Source organism: Pyrus communis, chromosome 2 (assembly GCF_963583255.1).
Source record: "Pyrus communis chromosome 2, drPyrComm1.1, whole genome shotgun sequence".
In the NCBI taxonomy this organism is placed as follows: Eukaryota; Viridiplantae; Streptophyta; class Magnoliopsida; order Rosales; family Rosaceae; genus Pyrus; species Pyrus communis.
Window position 1 is genome coordinate 12439307 of NC_084804.1, and position 20696 is coordinate 12460002.

Consider the following 20696-nt stretch of genomic DNA (forward strand, 5'->3'; position numbering starts at 1 on the left):
GTTCGATTTCAATTACTTACCACAAAAGGGAAGGAATTTTTTCTGCCTCTCTCTAGTTATGGAATTTTCTACCTCTTTTCCGGCTTTGCAAAATTTCAGAAACGGGAGAAAATTAATTAGATTCACTATGTGTTTATATTTAATGAATAAAAACTTATTATTTACTTCTTCGTCCAAATCCTTATAAAGATTTGACACTCCTATCTGTATGGGCCCGTTTATTGGGCCGGATGGAATTGGGCTTAAGAATATGATTGAGTTGGTAATGACTTCTATCTATATGTTCTAATACTTCATAATATATATGTCATTTTATTTTGCAGTTTATGATGAAATTATATATATTTTATGTATAAACATACATTTATTTACATGAAATATAATGGAATTAGTTAAATCCACCTAATCTGCCTAATTCGCTTAATCCGGCTCTTCTTTCACAATCCAAAAGCACTCTTTATGGTTGCATCTGTTGCGAAGACAACTGTGATTACTCTCTGGCCAAAACACCTTAAAAGAAGCGTGCTGGTGGTCGTTGTGCATGTCGCACCATTACAACGTACTTCCAGAGAGGTTCTCTCTGAAACTCCAATTGAATTCATTCCCAGCTGAAATGTCTCGAATTCCGAGGTCATCGTCTAGGGATTCACAATGAGCTACCAATGTTCTTGAAGCCCCCATTTGATTAACAACATGCAAAGTATATTTGAGCAGTGGAAAACCCCTGTCGTTGGTCTGATTAGTTGGATTTCCCGAACATGGGTGGCTCGAAGCTAGTAAACGCTAGGCGCTAGTATAACTATGCATCACATATAAAGGAAGATGCAAAGTACTGCCCTTAATTATTATGTAATAACGCCTAAATAATTATGTGAAATGTATCTCGCACCAAAAATGTTTAGAGTTAAAAGTCATATTTGGAATCATATATGACTTTAGTGCTAAAATGTCAAGTTTTTATTTTTATTTTTAAAGAAAGTACGATATTCATTGATAAAAAAGGAATACGTACAAAGTGTGAATAATATGCTAATATGAGTCTCGATAAAAAGTTTATCAAGACATTCAACATAGTCAAAGAAAAAAAGAGCATCCCGTACAAATAAACAAATATTTACTATCGTGACATTGCCAGGCAAATACAAATTAATTTGATGCATCTTCAAATAAAGCATCCAAAATTAAATCCGGAAGTTCGGTCAACCATATTAGCTCCTGAAAGCTTCCAACTCCAGCGCGAGCAAGCCTGTGAGCCACCTGGTTTTCCTCCCGTCCGACATGGTGGAGCTTTGTCTGCGAAAAGTCATTGAGAAACGCACGGATGTCGTTGATTATTGGACCCAGGGGAGAGCTATCAATGTCAAGTTATATTAAACATTGAGTATGACTATAGTTAAATACGACTTTAGTGTCAAATGTTAAATGTCAAGTTATATTTCAACACATAAGAGTTTTTTTTTATCATCTACAACAATATGAAAATGGTGGACTTAATCTTATAATGAGCTAGTAATAATATGGTTTTAATTCGTCTTTAACGAGAATCGAACATAATGTCAAATATACTTTATAATTCTCATCTTTTAATTCTTGGATTGGAGATATCCTTACGATTATATATATATATATTCATATTTATTGCAATTTTAGCAAGCTCTGGGTAAGCCCATTCGTTTTAACACGAAATTTGGGTGATTTTATAAAAGGGTTGTAGAAAATTCGAGTTGAGAATGGTTTTTTATTTTTTATTTTTTATTTTTTTAGATTTCGTAAGGGCTAAATGCTTTATGACTATAAAAAAATATCATGATTATGTTTGATTAAAAAAAAAAAAATTTAAAATCGTTTTTAGGTTATAGAAGTACTTTCTGAAAAGAGTAATTAACATTTACTACGTTTTGTGATATACAATGTAGCATATGATGTATGGAATTAAAATTCAATGAAAATTTAATATTCAATGTGTTAAAATACAAAATTTGATGAGATAAAATCATTAAGGATTGGTTTAAAAAATGGCTGGATTAGATCCAGTTCCATTTTTAAATTAATACGATTCATCTTGCCCCACCTCTTTTTATTACCAAATAGGCGTATTCTCGTCCGAACTCTCCAATTTTAGGTCAGGCCCATGCCTACCCCTAGCTTCCACATAATAGAACTCTTGCATTAAATATACTTTGGCACCAAGCAAAACAAATTTTTTTTTTTTGGTACTTATTCCATATTTCACCCATTATGGCATGTATAAATTAGTGGTAAAATGAATGTGTGTAAACCTTTTTTTTTATGAGTAAATAAGTTTCTGTTGTGAAACAAATAGTCGTTGGCTTTATCCATTGTGAGACAAATAGTCGTTGTCTTTATCCAATGTATGATAGTTGTTGTCCTTATGCAATATATGGTAGTAAGTTTCATAAACATACCAAATAAAATATGAGGTGGAATATGCATGCTAACATGGACATAGGTTAAGGGATGAATTTAATTTTTAATCTTAATTAAGGAATAAAATAAAAAATAATCTTTTCTAATGAGTATAATGGAGCTTCTATTAAAAAAAATAAAAAACTATAAAATGGGATTAAGTGCAAAAATAAAACACATAGTGCAATCTAATAAATTTGCTCCCTTTTCTGAAATTGTGCAAAGCCAGAAAAGGGGTAAAGAATTTTCATAACTGAAAAAACGTAGAAAAAATCCATAATTTAATGGACCACAATTTCGCCAGCTTAGGAATTAAATGCTAGGAAAATTTCTTTTTATACCATATTTGTAAATCGTATAATGTGTTATCAATACAAAATAAGCACGTTAAACAAACTTTTAAGTAATAATTCATTCATCAATAATCACGTCATATGGTTTACAATTTAAATCGATAGTATGTATAGCTTATACACACACACACACATGTATGTATATGTATACAAGAAGAAAACGAGTCCAACATTACATATAATCTGCGAAACAATGAATGATTTCAATCGTCATGCGTTTCTCTTTGTGTGTGCATCACTAGCCCTAAGTGCCCCATGCCTAGCAAATTTCCATGAAGACAATTGGGAGCTTCGTCCTGAGAGATGGCATGTACACGTGGTAAATAACTTGGGCGCCAGAAAAACATTGTTCGCCCATTGTCAGTCCAAGAATGACGATATCGGAAACCATACCATAGCACCGGGGGCTGAGATCACTTGGAGCTTCAAGCCGAACTTCTTCGGGACGACGCTGTATTGGTGTTACACGCGCACGGACCATGAGCATACGGCGTTCGATGTGTATTGGGAGGAGAGTAAACATAATTGGCTGCGTTACAGATGCAACTATAAGGAATGCTTTTGGATTGCAAAGGATGATGGGTTTTATATACGAATTATTCCTGAAAAACGTGATGAGTTGATTCACAAATGGGAGCCGGGGTGGTAGAAGGTGAAGCTTATGATTATTAAACCAAACATTTGGAATTTCTGATATGTATTTTTCTCCATTCTCGCAACAATAATTCTGTTACAAATGTTTTTAGTTGGACTTTCCATAGTTATGCTCTATGCATGGTGTAAAGGGATTTAGTTGTTAAATTCCTCTGCATTCTGATTCAAAAGAAGAGAGCTCAAGAAATTATGTGAAGCATATATGTATTACATTTACTGATTAGTACCAATGCATCTGATGGTTTGTTTTTTAGAGTATACATGTCAAATTCTTAACATAGCTAATTAATTCATTACTTCTCATATTTTCATAAGATTAGTGAGAACAAATCATTTTCTGTGGTTAACTTATTTGCTGAGGAAAAAGAGAGGGAAAGGGTCGGCGGCAGACAAAGAGAGGAGAAGAGCTTATGATGAATTTTCCACTCGGTGAAAGAAATTTCGATAAAAAAATTTCAATGAAAGAGATTATTTTTAACCATCTTGACTAATTATCTTATATTTTCAGGATTAATTAATGGTTATTTTAACCTGGAAAATTAGAGATTTTGAACCAGATTTTCTAACATAAACACGTTCATATATACTACATTTTTATTTGGAGAAATTGGGATGCAATCCGCAACTACTAATATCTTTTTACTGAAAACTTATTTGATTTTAAATTTTTGATCAAAGTCTTTTGACTCTCTACACATCAACATATTTGCATTTAAAACATGACATGTCACTATGTTACTATTTTCTTATAATTTCGAATAAACTTTCTGCCATCCATTAAATGTAATTAATTCATTACTTCTCAAATTTTCATAAAATTAGAGAGAACTAATGATTTTCTGTTGTTGGCCTAATTTACTAAGGGAAAAGAGAGGTAAAGGCTCGATGCCAAACAAACAGAAAAGAGAAGGGCTTGAAGATTTATGTATGTGATAATTTTCATTCCTTGTACCTTTATTTATGTACTAATAAGGGAGAGAGAATCCTTGTTCTCCAAGTAATACATTTACACTAAGAAACTATCTAATAAAAGATATTGTAGAATCCTACACATTATCTTACTATAATTTACACAATCACATTTCTAATGGAATTATGACTGCAATACTCTCCTTGAGTGTGTAAATATTCAAGTAAATAACGCATCAGATTTTTATATAATGATGTAAAAATAGTTGATGAAGTCGTTTCGTCTAGTCAGCACAATGAGCAAATGTTAGTCTAATAAATAAACAGATAAATGCATATAAATAGGTGCTTATATGTCGATACATAAATATATATATATATATATATATATATTTAATTATTTGAGTACAAAAAATAGATGTGTATATATGTGCATATAAATATATGTGTACGCAACTATATGTGAGAAAAAAGTGTGTTCCACACGGCACGTTCTGGAGTCAATTTCTAGAGTTGTTGAATTGTACGATGGTGATCAGGAAGAGGTTGAAATGCCTTTGTGAGTCTTCCTGATTCCTGGAAGAGTGGACTACTGTGACAAAGACACTAGCTAGTCGCCTTTTTGAAAGAAAAAAAAACTATTTTTTTAATAAATACAAATATGATACTAATTAATAGCACAATTTAATTATTTATTGGTATTGAATGCAAATTAAAGTAAAAATCTTCTCTTTTTTAATACGTATTATATAGGAAATGTTGAGGTGGATATAAAGTCAAAGGATCAAAATTATTTAATCTCATACCCAACTTTTTTGAAAAAAAAAAATATTTAAAGATTACAATCTAATTTCCTATAAAAATAAAACTGTAACGGGATAATTTTTTGCTACGTACACTCTAAATACCAGGTTATGCATACCAGCGTACATATTTATTTATAAGAATGTCTTGCAAATATATTCCATCTTCCCTAACATCCCAATTGCACTCTCTGAAATCGCACCATAGTCACAACCAAATACGCGGTAGATGCCGAGAGGAACGTTCGATCCTGATATATGGCACTGCCATGATGTTATGGCCAAAATACTGGTGTGGAAACTGATAGTGAAACTCTCTCCATTGCGACTGATTTCTCACCCAAATCATCGTCCATTGATGAACATTGGAGCTTCAACATGTTGTTGCCACTGAAGCCATTTCGAATACGTATTTTGTGGTCACCAAAATAATAGGGAAAAAGATTGAAAGCATTACATTGGGCAGCCATGGCTAATAATGTCATTGCAAGTAACAGAATCGTGTAGCTGAAAAAGGTTCTCATGGTTTGATTTGATTTGTCTTATTATTTCATATGTATTATGGGTTTTTATAGGGAGAACAGATTTATATGTCAAGTGTACGTTCATTAAGAGGTTATTGTAACATATAATTGATCAGGTATAACTAGCAGAAGTAGTAACATTCGTAATAGATATATTATCATATGTCACCACCTCCATAAATAGATTACAAGTACCAGATATATTTATTTGATGTTATTTGTAAACAGATAATTTAGGGAGAGGAACAAGATTACAAGAATGAGCCTCACAGCCAGGGACTAATGGTGAAGAAGTATGGTGATGCTGGGGAAATTACAGTTTGAATACAAAAAACATTGGGGAGGGAGTTTGAACACAGGACCTCAATTAAGTATCTACTTGGTTAGTAACTCAATATCAATTTTTTGGTTGACACAACAATACTTTACATCAAAAAGATTGGGGGTATATATAGTACGTCTAAGCCACATGATAAATTCACCCCAATAATGCACTATCGAACTCAATATTAATTCTTAAAACAAAAAGAAAGTAATGTTGTTTACACTAATGGGCGTGGGCACCGTTGCTATAGTGCATACATCTTTCTATTCGAATTCCAATCTCCCTCTTTGTAGTTAAGATTTTTAATGTATGATCTGGCGCGCTGACATAAAAAATAGTAGTTCTATTTTAAGCACATTAGTTAACTAAAAAACAATAATCCAATAATCTAGAAGTGGACGACCAGATCATCACTTGCGTCATGATGAAAGCTGGGTGGTTGAGCAAAATTGGAGGTCAATGTGCAAAATTATTTTCGTAAATTCAAATAGAACACATCAAAAGGCGCAAAAAAAAAAAAAAAAAAAAGTTTTTATCATAAATGGTCTTTGAAATTGTCCATCACCATTAAGATAGTCTTTGAAATTAAAAATCAATCGACGTAGTCTCTGAAAATAGGTGTCGCAAATCAATGTGATCCTTCCATCACAGTTTTATTAAAAATTCCGCTAAATGCTGATGTGGCATAAAAATGGGCCCTACAAGATTTACAGGTTTTTATTACAAATGGTCCCTGAAATTGACCCACACCATCAAGATGGTATTTGAAATTGAAAATTGATCAATGTAGTTCTTGAAAGTAGGGGTTGCAAATCAATATGATTATTTTGCTACAATTCTGTAAATAAAAATTGTTATGTGTTGATGTGAGTTTAATAATTAATTAAAAAAGTTGTCTAAATACCTTTTAGCACAATGTAATTTTTTTTTTTTTATTGTAGGGCCTACTCTGAAGAGATATCCCTTCCATAAATTCTCAAAGGCACAAGGCTAAACCAAGGCCTAAAATGGGGTGTGAAAATAGTTTTCAACCAACAATAGATGCACCTTGGTTATAATTAACCTCATTATCTTAAGGCAGATTAAGGTTGTGAGGATGTTGATCGCCTAAATGTTAATGGTGATGTCTCAGAAGTCTTTGCCAATCGGCCAAGCCGTTACCACATGTGATCTCAATCCAGGTTCAATTCGGTAAAAAGTGTCGAAGTGTGTAAAGACGGGTGTATTGAGATATTTTATAAAGAATAAAGAGCAAAGATGGTAGAGAAATGTGGATTGGGATCAGAGGATTGTAGGATTGGGTTTTTGGGTTGACAATTTTTTTATTAACTATTAAATTATTAAACCTATTTGTAATTTTTTTAATTTAATTAGACTTGTGTGACCCATTTATGTGTCACATCAGCACATAACAGAATTTTTGACAAAATTTTGATGGAAGGAATGCATTGATTTGAGACACTTGAGGGGCTACATTGATCAATTATCAATTTCAGGGACTATTTTGATGTCGCGTGTCAATTTTAGGGACCATTTTGATATCTCCGGTCAATTTCAATGACTATTTGTGAGAAAAAAATGACTTATGTGGCCCATTTATATGCCACATCAGCACTTAACAGAATTTTTAATAGAATTGTGACGGAATAATCACATTGATTTGCAACACCTATTTTCACAGACTACATGAATTGATTTTCAATTTCAGAGACCATCTTGATGGTGTTGATCAATTTTAGGAACCATTCGTAAGAATTACCCCTTCAGAAAACGACGAATGAGGCGAACTCCATATTATGCGTTCATCGAATGATCAGTCTTGCTGATTAACATCACCATCCTTCTTCCCATTTTTAAGAAAACTCATCACGGTCGTTAGCAAATTTTTTTTAATGTAAATTCCATCATCTTTATCTATCAAAATGCAGTTTTTCCAGTTGCATTTCTCAAAGAGATAAATGTCTTGCCAAAAGACCTTTAGAGCAGCATGTTGGGCACTAATTGTCTTGTGCATGTAGCACCAGAACAGAGTAGAGTGTAAAAAGTTTGTTCTGAGATCCAAGTGGTATTAGTCACTGTTGAGAGATTCTGAATCCCCAAATCATCGTCTTTGGATTTACAATGGACGAACAAGCGCTCTTGGTTCCCCAATCCGTTGACAATATATACTGCCACTTGATGAACACACGAAACACTTCACTTTTGGTTGAAGGAAAGCACAAGCTGGGACTCGTTGCTATTGCAAATGCAAGAACAAGTACACGGATGTTGCTGAACCTATCATTGTGTTACTCGAACAAGACCTTCTCCTCCTTTTGATATTTTACTACAAGTTTTGGCTCTTTTCATTTATGAGTTCTTTGAATTAGTATAAATAAATTAGTACATTAGTACGGTGGCATGAAAAGGTTGGCGATTATGGTATAGCATGCTAAACATGAAAATTAATATGACGATCCAAAACAATATTGAGTTGAGAATAATGAGATAATATTAATAAAAGATTTTTTAGTTAAAATGGTCTCTGAGATTTGAAATAGATAGAATTGATTCCTAAGTTTGTCAACAATCAATCATTTTGGCCATTCTGTGAAAAATATTCATAAAATAAGAATAAAATAACAAAAATACCCTCAATTTTGGTCAAATCATTTTAGTCTATTGTTTATTAAATTAAGGGTAAATTTATCATTTTCATCCTTATTTAACATAATTTTTCACCCAAGGCCCAAAATGATTGATGGTGGACAATCTCGAGAATCACTTTTATTGATTTCAAATCTCAGAGACTAAAGTGAGAAATTATGCAAATCTTAGGGATCATCTTTGGCTAAAAAGCCTTAATAATAATACTAAAAAAAGCGTATGCATGTACCACACTTAGAAGAAGTAATGTAAATTAAGCAATCTAATGAGGAGGCGTGCTCATTTCAACATATTATCATGAAATTAATTAATACCAATACCAATTAGCTAGGTATCAGTCTAATAATACTTTTTTGGCTAAATTGGATTAATGGTTCCCTATGGTGAGAGGCTAATCGAAAAATAGCCCTCGTGATGAAAAAAATTCGGATTTAGATCTTCGTGTTGAACTCCATTAGGATTTAAACTCAAAATTAACATCTCCCTCCTCTGTCTGTTAACCCATTGAACCTTCGTAATCAAAAGAGAATAATGTGAAGAGATCAAACCCGAAAGACCCAGGCTCCGAAAATTGACAACAGTAATGTTTCCACCATTACACGTAATTCCCTTCCAGTTATTACAAGGATCGTTCCCTTTCCAACTATCTGCAAAAGCAGTAGGATAACCCATGTCTTTGATGACAGAAAGCAATACATTGACACGAGCGTTGCAATCAACACCCGGATTATCACTGCAAAAACCATTTAACCCCGTCATACCCACCAGAACCCCATCGCCAAACTTGGGCATTGGTCCTTGAAGCATATTGTTGGTCAAATTAACGAAAGTCAGGGATTTAAGATTCAACAAAGATGAGGGAACAACGCCGGTGAGCTTGTTATCCCTCAAACTCAGAGTGGTCAAGCTACCTAAGTTCGACAAATCCGGTATAGGACCGTTGAAAATATTACCATGTAACCAAACCTCACGCAGAGAAGTCGTGTTCAACCAGAGGGACTGAATACTCGAACCCGAAAAAACTAGCAGGCACTTCGCCTTCAAGGCAATTGAAAGCCAAATGTAGATCATTCAAACCTGGGAAATTGGAACTATTGAAGATGTCGGGGATTCTTCCGGTGATGTTGGTCTCGGTGGCCGAGAATTCCTTCAGCGCTGTAGCGTCTTTGAGAGTGTCGGGAATCTGCCACGCAGCGAAGGGATTGTGGTCGATGCTGATGGTGTCGAGGAAGGTGAGTCCGGTGAAGAAATCGGAGGGAAAGGACGAGAAGTTGTTGTTGTGGGCGAGGAGGATCTGAAGTGTTTGAATGGGTTAACAGACAGATAACGAAGATGTTAATTTTGATCTAAAATCCTAACGGAGTTCACCACGAGGGTTAAATCCAAGTTTTTTCATCACGGAGGCTATCTTCCGATTACCCTCTCACCACAAAGACCATTAATCTAATTTAGCCTACTTTTTTTCGATGTTGCATTTGGATGATGTTGAAACTTGAAATGTGTTGTACCTTGATAGATCTCATGTTCAAGCAACAAAAAAGAATTGCTCGATTCCTCACCAAATATTTGAATGTTATTTGTGTTACACATCGGAAAACATTAAATGTATGACAACAATACACGTATGAAAAGAGAAATTTCACTTTTAAGCAATTTAAATTTAATAAGGTATGTTTACTTACAAATAAAGGATTTGTAAAGAATGAGTATATAATTTTTGGGAATTGTTATTAGCCTTCTAAAAACTTCATTATACACTCCATACAAGTGTATTTTTATTTTTAATTATAAAAAGTTTAAAATGTCAAATAAGGTTTTTGAAGTGCTAATAACAATTCTCTAATTTTTACTCATGTATTTATTAACAACCAAATATTTGAAGAATAAGCAGATGCGCATTTATTTTGCAAAGTTCAAGGTATAGGATTCTAGGGATTGTTTACGTTACTGATTTAAGACACAAAACGAACGTAATAGTCATATTTCTTTCTCTTGATTGACAAATAATGTTCTTTTAATAATTATAAATTATTAGCATAAAATAAAATATTGGTAGATGATCCAACAATTATAAAACAACAACATAAAAAAGAAAAGTAATTCTTAAATTTGAAGACTAATAATATAACAAAGAAGTAATTCAAACTTAGAACTTCTTTCACTGTTTAGAAGGGACTCAAGAGAATTCAGACCATGCTGAAATTTTGTCAGTCAAAACCTAGATTAATATTTTTAGGATCAAACATCCTCCGCGGCTCCAAAATAAAATGTATTATAGGAGTTTAAAACCAAATCTTCTTGTACTTGCAGGGTTATAGGCTATCTACTATCCAATGTCTCCATTTTTACATATTTCTTGTTAGGAATGTCTTGCAAATATAATGCATCATTCTTGACAATCCAATTGCACTCTCTAAAATCACACATTCTGAGAAATGAATAACCGCAATTAAATAAGTTGTGGACACCGCCATAGATATATCTAGTTATATCACAATCCCATGTTGTTAGGCCCAAAATAGTAGTGTGGAAACTAATAGTGAAAGTCTTTCCCTTCGCGATCCTTTTATCTTCTATATTATCGTCTCCTGATGAGCATTGGATGTCCATATATGTACTATATTCATCTCCACCTCTCTCGGTCAACTCATTTCGAACGTTTACTTTGAAATCACCAAAATAATAAGGAAAATTGGCATTACATTGAGCAGCCATGGCTAGTAACGTCACTGCAAGTAAGAAAACCAGGTAGCCGGAAAAGGTTCTCATGTTTCTGTTTGGTTTGGTTTGGTTTGGCCTTGTCTATCTTATGATATATAGCTTTATATACAGGCAGATGATGGTGCAATGGCGTTCTACATTTACATGTCAATTGTACGTTCAATAAGAGCTTAATTAGTGTAACAGATGAAAATTAAACTTATTGTATGCAGTTCTTGTAATAATTAATCAATTAATTATAAGCAGTAACAGTCGTATTACAGGAATGAAGCCAAATAGTAACTAACAATCAGTATTAGACAATCTACTTTCTCGACCCAAATTCAGATCGTCACAGACGAAATCGATGCACCTAATTACTGGTTCGTTCTACGGTTGGATCTTTTTTCTTGAAAGGACAACTGAAGAGGGCGAGTCTAGTGGATATGAGCCTGGTGAAGAGAGAAGCCGAACAAAGCTCCGACAGCTTTGCCATCAAAGAATTTAATTCCTAGGCTGTTTTGATTTATGTTACTTGGTAGCATTGTTTTTTGGCTAAATAAAGTAACTGTTTTATGTTTTAACCAAAAAAAAAAAAAAAAATGTTATTAGCACTCCAAAAATCTCATTCTACACTCCTTACAAGTGTATTTTTCTTTCTAATTATAGAAAGTTTAGAATGCAAAATGAGATTTTTGGAGTGTTTCAATTACAAGAGGCTAGTAGTAATATATCATTTTATAAAAAAAATAAAAATTCATCATAGTTGATGTTAATTGATAATGGGAAAAAAAAATAAAAAATCATCATAGTTGATGCCAATAACAAGTAACTTAATAATAAGCTAATATTAAACGAAAAAAAGATAAAGATAAACTGGGCATTTTGTGCCTAAACCCGCCGACTAGGTGGTGTCCCCCTCCTGCTCAATGGATCAAAATCAATTCAGACAATGCTTTTTGTGCCTCCTCTAAAACGGGTGGTGTTGATGTGTTGAAGCGAATAGTTATGCCAGAGGTTTCGTTGGCAAAGTGCCTTACTTAACAACCCCGAGGAGGTTGTGGAGGCTCCCGCTACTAGGGAGGGGGTTACATCTAGCTGTGGAAAAGCAATGATCCCACTCTGTGCTTAAGTGTGATGCTTTTCGAGTAGTTAACTCAGTGAGCAGTTTACGTTCTGATAACTCGTGGATTGGATTACTAGCTAAGGATATCAAGTTTTGCTTATGAAGAATAGTTGATTCTTGAGTTTGTCATGTCCATAGATCCACTAATTAGGCTCATTTTCTAACTTTGATTTTTGTTAGTTTGATGAGCCTCTAAATCCCATCTTTAATGCCCTCCTTTAAGATTGTATGCACCTTTGATTTTTGAATAAAATCTCTATCGTTTAGTCTCAAGAAGATAAAAAGCGCATAAGAGTCACTTACTCTCTTTGGTTGATTCTGAACATCTTCAACGAAAAAATGCAAATTTTAGATGTAAAAGTCACATTTACATCTTATTTTACATTTTTGGAAAATGTAAATGTTATCTCTACTCTAATGAGTGAGATATAAAGTTAGGAACACTACTTCGCTGCTAAAAGAATAGCAACAGCTGATGCTTAAACCCAATCACAAATGGACACGTGTCCAAATAATTGAAATAGAAAACACAAATTGGACACGTGTCCATCTGTGATTGGAGTTTCAACAACAGTTGCTGCTTTTCTTTCAACAACAAAGTAGTGTTCTAAATTTGGGATCCATTTACTTTTCACTCTATGGCTGACATGACCCACCCAAAGATGTAAAAAGGAAAAATTAGTATCTGGTCCCAAGTTACTAATGTTCATTGATTGATGCATTATATTATTATTATTATTATTATTATTATTATTAATAAATGATATTATTTACGCTAAGAGGGAGGGAGATGGGCTTAGCCTCGTAATGAGCTAACAATAATGTGGTTTGACTCACCCCGACCCGGTATGTCCACTAGGACTCCGAATCGAGCTGTGTTGGCCAACACCTGGAAGGTGACGAAGCCATAAAGTGCAGTGATGTGGAAAATGTGAATAAATTTAAACCTAAAAGTGTCTAAATATAAGAGTGCGCTGGTGAGCGGGAATGAACCCATTTCACATATGACGTCAGAGCATAAGTACAATAGAGTGGATAAGGATTATATCCTCAGTGGTAGCCATCTATATTAAGATTTGCCAAGAATACTCGTCAATACGAAAGCTCAGCCACTAAAACCTGGAGGGGCAAAAAATAAAGATGAGTGGGTCTGAAAATAAAGTTTTAATAAAAATATTTGAAAATGTTATAACCCATCGCCATAAAACATGTATAGTTTCCAAAAAATCATATTACATATAAGTATGAAATCAAATGCATGCTAACAGTAAAACTAGAAGTATGCCACGACTCAATGTCTCATCAGCAATATAAATATAGTCATGTGCTTGATAATCTATACTAGCACGCAAGTCGGAGTTACCTAATCTGACCTGTACGACTGCACCTATTGCTCATCCATCTATGCTAACACATCGAGTCGGCACTGCCTAGTATAGTCTATATGATAAGCTAGGTGAGATAATAATGCTTTAATGCTACGATCACATGAAGCTTGCGCTAGGCACAGTCACCATCGAGTCGAAACCACCTATTGTGGTCTATACGACAAGCTAACACCTACTTGGATCCAAGGCGAGCGTGCGGTGCCAGGGGGTGAACATACACGTGAAGGCTAGCTTGGCCTCAAGCTGAGCACTCACCTGGGGTGTAGCATTGATGAGCACTACATGAATATATGCATGCCATAATGATGCAATAATTCCAATCAATATAATAAACTTACCTGTGCATCCCGTATGATCATCTTGGTATTTCACAACAGTGCAACATTTCTCATAACATAATTTAATCATGGCATGAAGTGCATAAATCAATTCAAAAGCATTTATGGAAGCTATATATATATAGAGTACACAAAGGAAAAGACCCACTCATATGGAGTTCGCGCTACAACTCCCTAGTACGAATATCGAGGCATCACGAATGATCGCTCTTGTGGCCAATTATCAAATCACGTCTTAGAATTTTTATTGATATAACACGTAACTTACATAAACACATCCCCAAGGACGTTCTAGAATGGTTTGAAACCCATTGACCAAAAGTCAATCGTCGATCAAAGGTTGGAGGTAAGGTCCATAACCCTACGTAACTCAATCTGGAAGATCTGTACCTCGAATTTTCGATCTATAAGTTTCAAATATCTAAATTATGCTTTTAGAACATCATACTAAAGTTTCATTACGATCCAACAATTGGATCTCTGCCAATTGTAAATTCAAGTGGCAATCAACGTTTAATTTTACGAACTTACGAATCTAATTTGGGAAGATCCATACGTCGAATTTCCAATCTTTAGGTTCCTATTGTTCTCAAATATTACGTACTATAATGTATTAAGGTGGGGTGACGATCCAACGGTCGTATCGTTAATTCATATAAGGATCAAGTGGCGGTCTCTATCATAACTATGTTCAAAAGATGAGATTTCATCAATCAGACTTCACCTATGGAATTGGGGTATCATACTTAGCTTAGGAAGGTTAGGGGGTGCCTTGGCCCATGCGCCGTCGCACACTGCGGTCGGCCGCCCTGACTCCCTGAAAAAAATCAACTATTTCTAAAAATTCTCAAATTTCACAGAAATGAAGATCTCAATGAGTAGAGCACATTTTATACCTGTAACCAAGTCCAATTTGGCTGGGAAACGCCTGAATTTTCCCTCGAACGATCGGAACCCTAGTTTTGGGTGAGCTTCGATTTGTCGTCGCCAGTGCTCCACCGCCACTACCAATGCTTGGGCCTTATTCCTGGGGTTGATGGAAACCTTTTGGTGGTGGTGGTGGTTGAGACCTTCGGAATCGGCCAAATTCACCAGAACACCTTCGGAACCCACGAGTTACGTTCTCCTCAAATCAGAGGTTAAACTTGTAAGGTCTAAGGTGAAAATTGCAGGAGGAACGACGATGAGACGTTTACAGGTGGTGGCAAACTTCATCTCACTGGAAAATCGCCTAAATTTGAGGTTGTTGCCGTCGTGGGCTATTCTCCGACCCGACTCGTTGGCTCCCTCATTTTCTTTTTCCCTCATTCCCTTATTTCTTCTCTCTGATTCGTCATCACCACCTTCTTCCTGATTAGGCAGCAACCCTCTCTCTTCCTTCGATTGGGCAACTATGCCCAATCCTTTATCCTCCATTTCTTATTCTCCATGATTCCTTCCTTTTCCCCACTCAGCCACACACATGTGGCATAATAATTTAATAATATAATATAATTAAAATAGTGATTTCTTCAAAATACTTTCAGATTCGTAGCTTCGTAAAACTTTAACCGTAGCTCCAAATTCACTTCCGCTTGCGTCTACGAGTTCGTATCATTGTGTACTACACAAATAAGCTAAAAGAATAAGTCGGACGTCTCTCTATACATTGGTCAACGAAAGTCAATACCCTCGCCTCTAAGGCATTTTTTGTAAAATCACTATTTTAAAATTTATAAAATTGTAAAGGCAGGGACGGGCTGTCACATGGTTCAAATTCGCCTCTGGCGAGAATCGAACCTAAGACCTCTTACTTACAAGTACATGTATTAATGAATTTATTAATAATTTTTTAAAATAAAAATTAGTAATTGATTTAAGATTTTAATAATCACACCCTTATTACACTTTTAATTAATTTTCAATTCAAAACATTTCTAAAATAAATTAGAATAAGTTTGTACCCGTAATTTTGTTTTATAAAATAATTTTAATTTTTTAATCTTAAGTGTACCCATTCATATATATATATATATATATATATATATATATATATATATTTTAATCTTAAATGTACCTATTTTTAAATACATCAATTAATTATATGTAAAATGTATCATTTTTAATACGATGTACCAGTTTGTTATATTAAATCCATTCAATTTTTTTCTAACCCATTTTTTCAAACTTTTATGGTTACATTCTATTTCGTTGATTGATAATGTATCCATGTCAAGTTTAATCAAATAAATTTAATAATGTTATTAAGCCTAGTATCTATTATTTTTCAATGGTTTTGAAAAATATACCCATGTTTTGTTACAATATTTTTTGGTTAATACAATATAGTGTAGCTTATAATTTATCGTTTAATATTTTCAATCCCATACAATACCACAAGTTACAGGTTTTTTTTTAACAAATGACAATATCTACACTATTTCAAGGCATTTGCATCTACAATTAACGATGCATTTATTAAGCAAGATAATCCAACAGGTATTTTTGGCTAATGCAATTACCCAAAATTATAAGTCCTAGTCATTGTAGCTTACAAAGTAACAGTTTTAATTATTTATTTTCGGTTAACAGATGTTTCATTTGGAAAGCCGAATGGGCAAAAGGATAGGATAGAAGAATAAGGCCGACAACCTGGGATTGGTTGAATAAGGTGTTTATGTGTTGAGTTTATATCCACCTTATTCAACTTTGACATGAGATCTTTGCTACCCTTAGTTCCAACTTTCTAAGTTCATGAGCTTGATGCCTGGCCATGATATTGATGACCCAACCTGGCCCTTCGTTTTAATCGTTTTTCCTTGTGGCAACCTATCTTCAAGGGCATGCATGTCCCAGATTGATTGCCCAAAAACAAGGGCATGAGCCTATGACTTTATGACAAAAATCATGACTTCATAATCATATGGGCACACATCTCTTAAATTAAAAGTTTCAAAATACGATCAAGAGAAAGGAATGAATGAGAAAACTCATTTATGGGGCAAATTTAGGCCAAGATCTCCCTGGGTTCGTGGGATTGGCCCGTCATATATGTATATATTTTTAGTTTTATATTTATAAATTCACTCCAACGACTAAGATCTAATTTGATCAAATCCAACGGTAAAAAAAAATATCTAACGGTCCAAATTTAAATTCAACGGCTAAAGTAATTAAAAAAATTATTTTATATGTTTTATATTCTTTCGTGGTGTTTTGTTTCATGGTACCGGTTTAGTGATTTTCGATATTTATTGAAATCTAAATATTTTTAGGATAAAATATTCATAAAATTAAATTATGATAGTTTACATATATTTTTTTTAAAGTTACTTTAAGAAAAAAATTATCCTAAATTCATTTTTTTAATAATTTCGTGCTAAAAATTTAACCCAGAAGAGTTGAAGGAGAAAAACTGTTTCTGGGTTAAAACCTAAATTTTTTGGGTTAAAAATTTTAGGTTTTAATCCAAAGGTTGGAGATGATCTAATGGTGTCAGTGTGAATATTATAAGCATTCTACCATTAAAATTGTAAATTAACCAGCTTCAACTTCATAGCGATTTAATCATATTCTTAGTGACGTAATAACTTCTGGTGCTTAATTGTGCCATTCAGCTATGAAACCCATACCTAGCTTAAATCAACGAAGACAAACTGAGTAAACACCAAGTAAATCAAAACCCTTTTAATTTGTGGACCATGGAATGCTAAATGTAGCACCCGTATATCCTGTGATGAAGGAAAAATTTGCGCTCACCATGCATGTGACACGCTTCAAATGGTTTGGTAAGATCAAATAACTAGCTGCATATATGCATGTTCCATTTTACTGCGTATATGATATGGTCCCTCAACCAGAACACTTGAAGCAGCATGTGGTTGTTCTTTACTGCTGAGGGACGTTGATGCTTTCTGGCTACTATATTCAATTCAGTCTGCCATCCAAAGCTAACATTGGGCCTCCTCATAAATGTAACATTTTACCAGACACATTTAATTTATCACACTTTATGATTATGTCTACAGCCATCGTCTATACTGAGCTCCACACATTTTTGTCAGGTGACAGAAATGAAGAGTTATTGGCTTTAGTTTGCAAGGCTAAGAGGAAGTAATAGCCTTAGGGAAGAAATACATATGGTCCAAACCCAAACCTTAGTATTGCAACATATCAATATGAAATAATAACTATAGGGCTCCATGTTTAGGATTGGCTTGGCTTGGATGATCCACTAGATTCAGTGAATGTTAAATAGAAGTATGGATGTCAACTTGCGTAGTTATTCATGTGAAAACAAAAGACGGATAAGTCATGAAGAAAATTTGTCTCTCTCAATCTTAAAAAACTTGTCTCTCTCAATCCTATCATTTTTGTGGGATGAGGAGGGGATAAGTTTCCTTCATGATTTTTTCTACCTTCACTTGAACAAAATATGTAAGTTGGCATCATTATTGTGATTCAAAATTCAAATTCATGTGGAATGTTAATCCTTTTTGGCCTGATATGATATAACTTAGAGAACCAAATTAATGCAAATTAAAGATGCTAGTTATGTTGGTCAAGACTCAAAAGTAGAAAGCACAATGCTGCATAATTTGGAATAATTACTCTTGGTCAAATTTCACATGCACTATATATTTGTGATTTCAGATAAGTAAAAACAAAAGTCACCAAGATTACGTTCTACTGATATTTTCTGTACTTGTAAATTAAATATTTCATGTTCGACTCATATTCTCTGTACCTGTAAATTAAATATTTCATGTTCGACTCATATTCTCTGTACTTGTAAATTAAATATTTCATGTTCGACTCATATATATTTCATGTTCGACTCATATAGACTCGTATGGATAGTAAACATTTTGTATATTAAAAGGGGATACTGAGTAAAAACATCAATCCTAAGACGAAGATTTCCGTTTCACTTTTTTAAAACACTGAAAAGAAAATAAAACGAGAATTCTTGAGGGAAATGCAAATGTTATAAAATGCATATAGCCCTGTGAATTAACATTGTCACCAAGCAAATTAACTAGCTGCTGGATGGATTCTGGGAAACATTTGATGTACTTTTTAGCAAATTCTGAAAGAAATTTTATACTATGTTATTTAGAATAGAAACATGGATTAAGAGACGAATGGATTTTTTTTCATTAATATTCACTAAAGAGGGAACAGTGGTACAGAACAATATGAGTTACTGAGATTAATAAAGATGACAGAAACATTAACTAGCTAGGAAGACATAAGTGAAATAACCCTAGCTCATAATCTAAGTCACATATAATTAACTGCCAAATACACTTCAACAGCTAACTTAACAAATAAACAAAGAAGTAGACATTAATAATCCAAACATTTTAACTCAAGTCTTCAAGGGTAAGGAAGAACACCACTTCCACCACCAACACCACCACCGACTCCCCCACCAACACCTGCACCAGCACCACCCAAAACACCACCAGCCGCGCCACCTAATCCACCAAGTCCACCCAAGCCACTTGTCCCTCCCAGTCCACCGACACCACCCAAACCGCCAGCTCCGCCTAAGCCACCAAAACCGGGTAAGCCACCACTACCACCTAAGCCACCGATTCCACCACTACCACCACCAAGTCCTCCAAGGCCAGCAACTCCACCTATCCCTCCAGCGACGCCACCAAGTCCGCCAGGAAGACTGCCACCAACTCCTGCCCCTGCTCCAGCAAATGGGAGCCCACTGTCGCCAATGCCTGAGAAGCCACCAGCTCCACCAATAAAGTTCTTTTGGTCTTTGAAACCAGCGTCATTTGGCATAGGCACATTTCTAGCTGTTGTGTGAGCTACAACTAGAGCAAGAACCACCACAATGCACCACCTTGACATCTCTCTCTCTCTCTGTCTCTCTCTCTCTCTCTCTCTCTCTAGATTTTTCACTGCTTTTGGTGTCTCTAGCTCACTTGGTTTAGAAGAGAAGTGGGTTCAGGGTTGCTTTTAAAGGCAAGATGAGCGGTGGGGGGCAGTTGTGCGTAGTAAAGAAAGTTTAATGCACAAGGCAGGGGCTTTACTTTTGGTAGCTAATAACTAGTTAGCTAAGCTGTCATATATTTCTGAGGCTGGTCGATAATCTTGATGATAAAGCTTAAAACTGCTTAACCATTTTACTATACAAGATTCATAATTCAATATATGTTTGAGGTGTGAACAAAACTAGGAGCACTCCTATACAGTACACCGGTGTGCTTGTACAGCCACCCACTCCGGTATGTGCAAGTTGAGAGTGTAAATCTCAGATAGAGACAACTAAAGAACTTTACATGTGTTTATAAGGAGTTGAGCTACTTCACATACTAAAAATTAATTTTTATAATATATAGAACCACAACTACATTTATGGTATCAGAGCAGATTCACGCACTGATTAACATTTCTCATATTACTGATTACTTTTATGATAAACCTGAACTTAATTTCTTAAGTGAATCCCCAGGTACCATGATATAAAAATTACTTATTCAATTAGATGATGACATGTTTAT

General features: G+C 34.5%; 1 protein-coding gene across 1 annotated transcript; it reads right to left on the reverse strand.

The window, feature by feature from the left end:
• Positions 1–19305: 19305 nt before the first annotated feature.
• On the reverse strand, positions 19306–20057 carry LOC137726884 (glycine-rich protein 23-like). Its single transcript, XM_068465836.1, has one exon. It carries the CDS (start codon positions 20041–20043, stop codon positions 19552–19554), a length of 492 nt encoding a protein of 163 aa, XP_068321937.1. The 5' UTR covers positions 20044–20057; the 3' UTR covers positions 19306–19551.
• Positions 20058–20696: the final 639 nt, after the last annotated feature.

Bases quoted from the DNA above. Each gene is read 5' to 3' on its own strand.
- LOC137726884 (XM_068465836.1), bottom strand. From the start codon at position 20,043: ATGTCAAGGTGGTGCATTGTGGTGGTTCTTGCTCTAGTTGTAGCTCAC.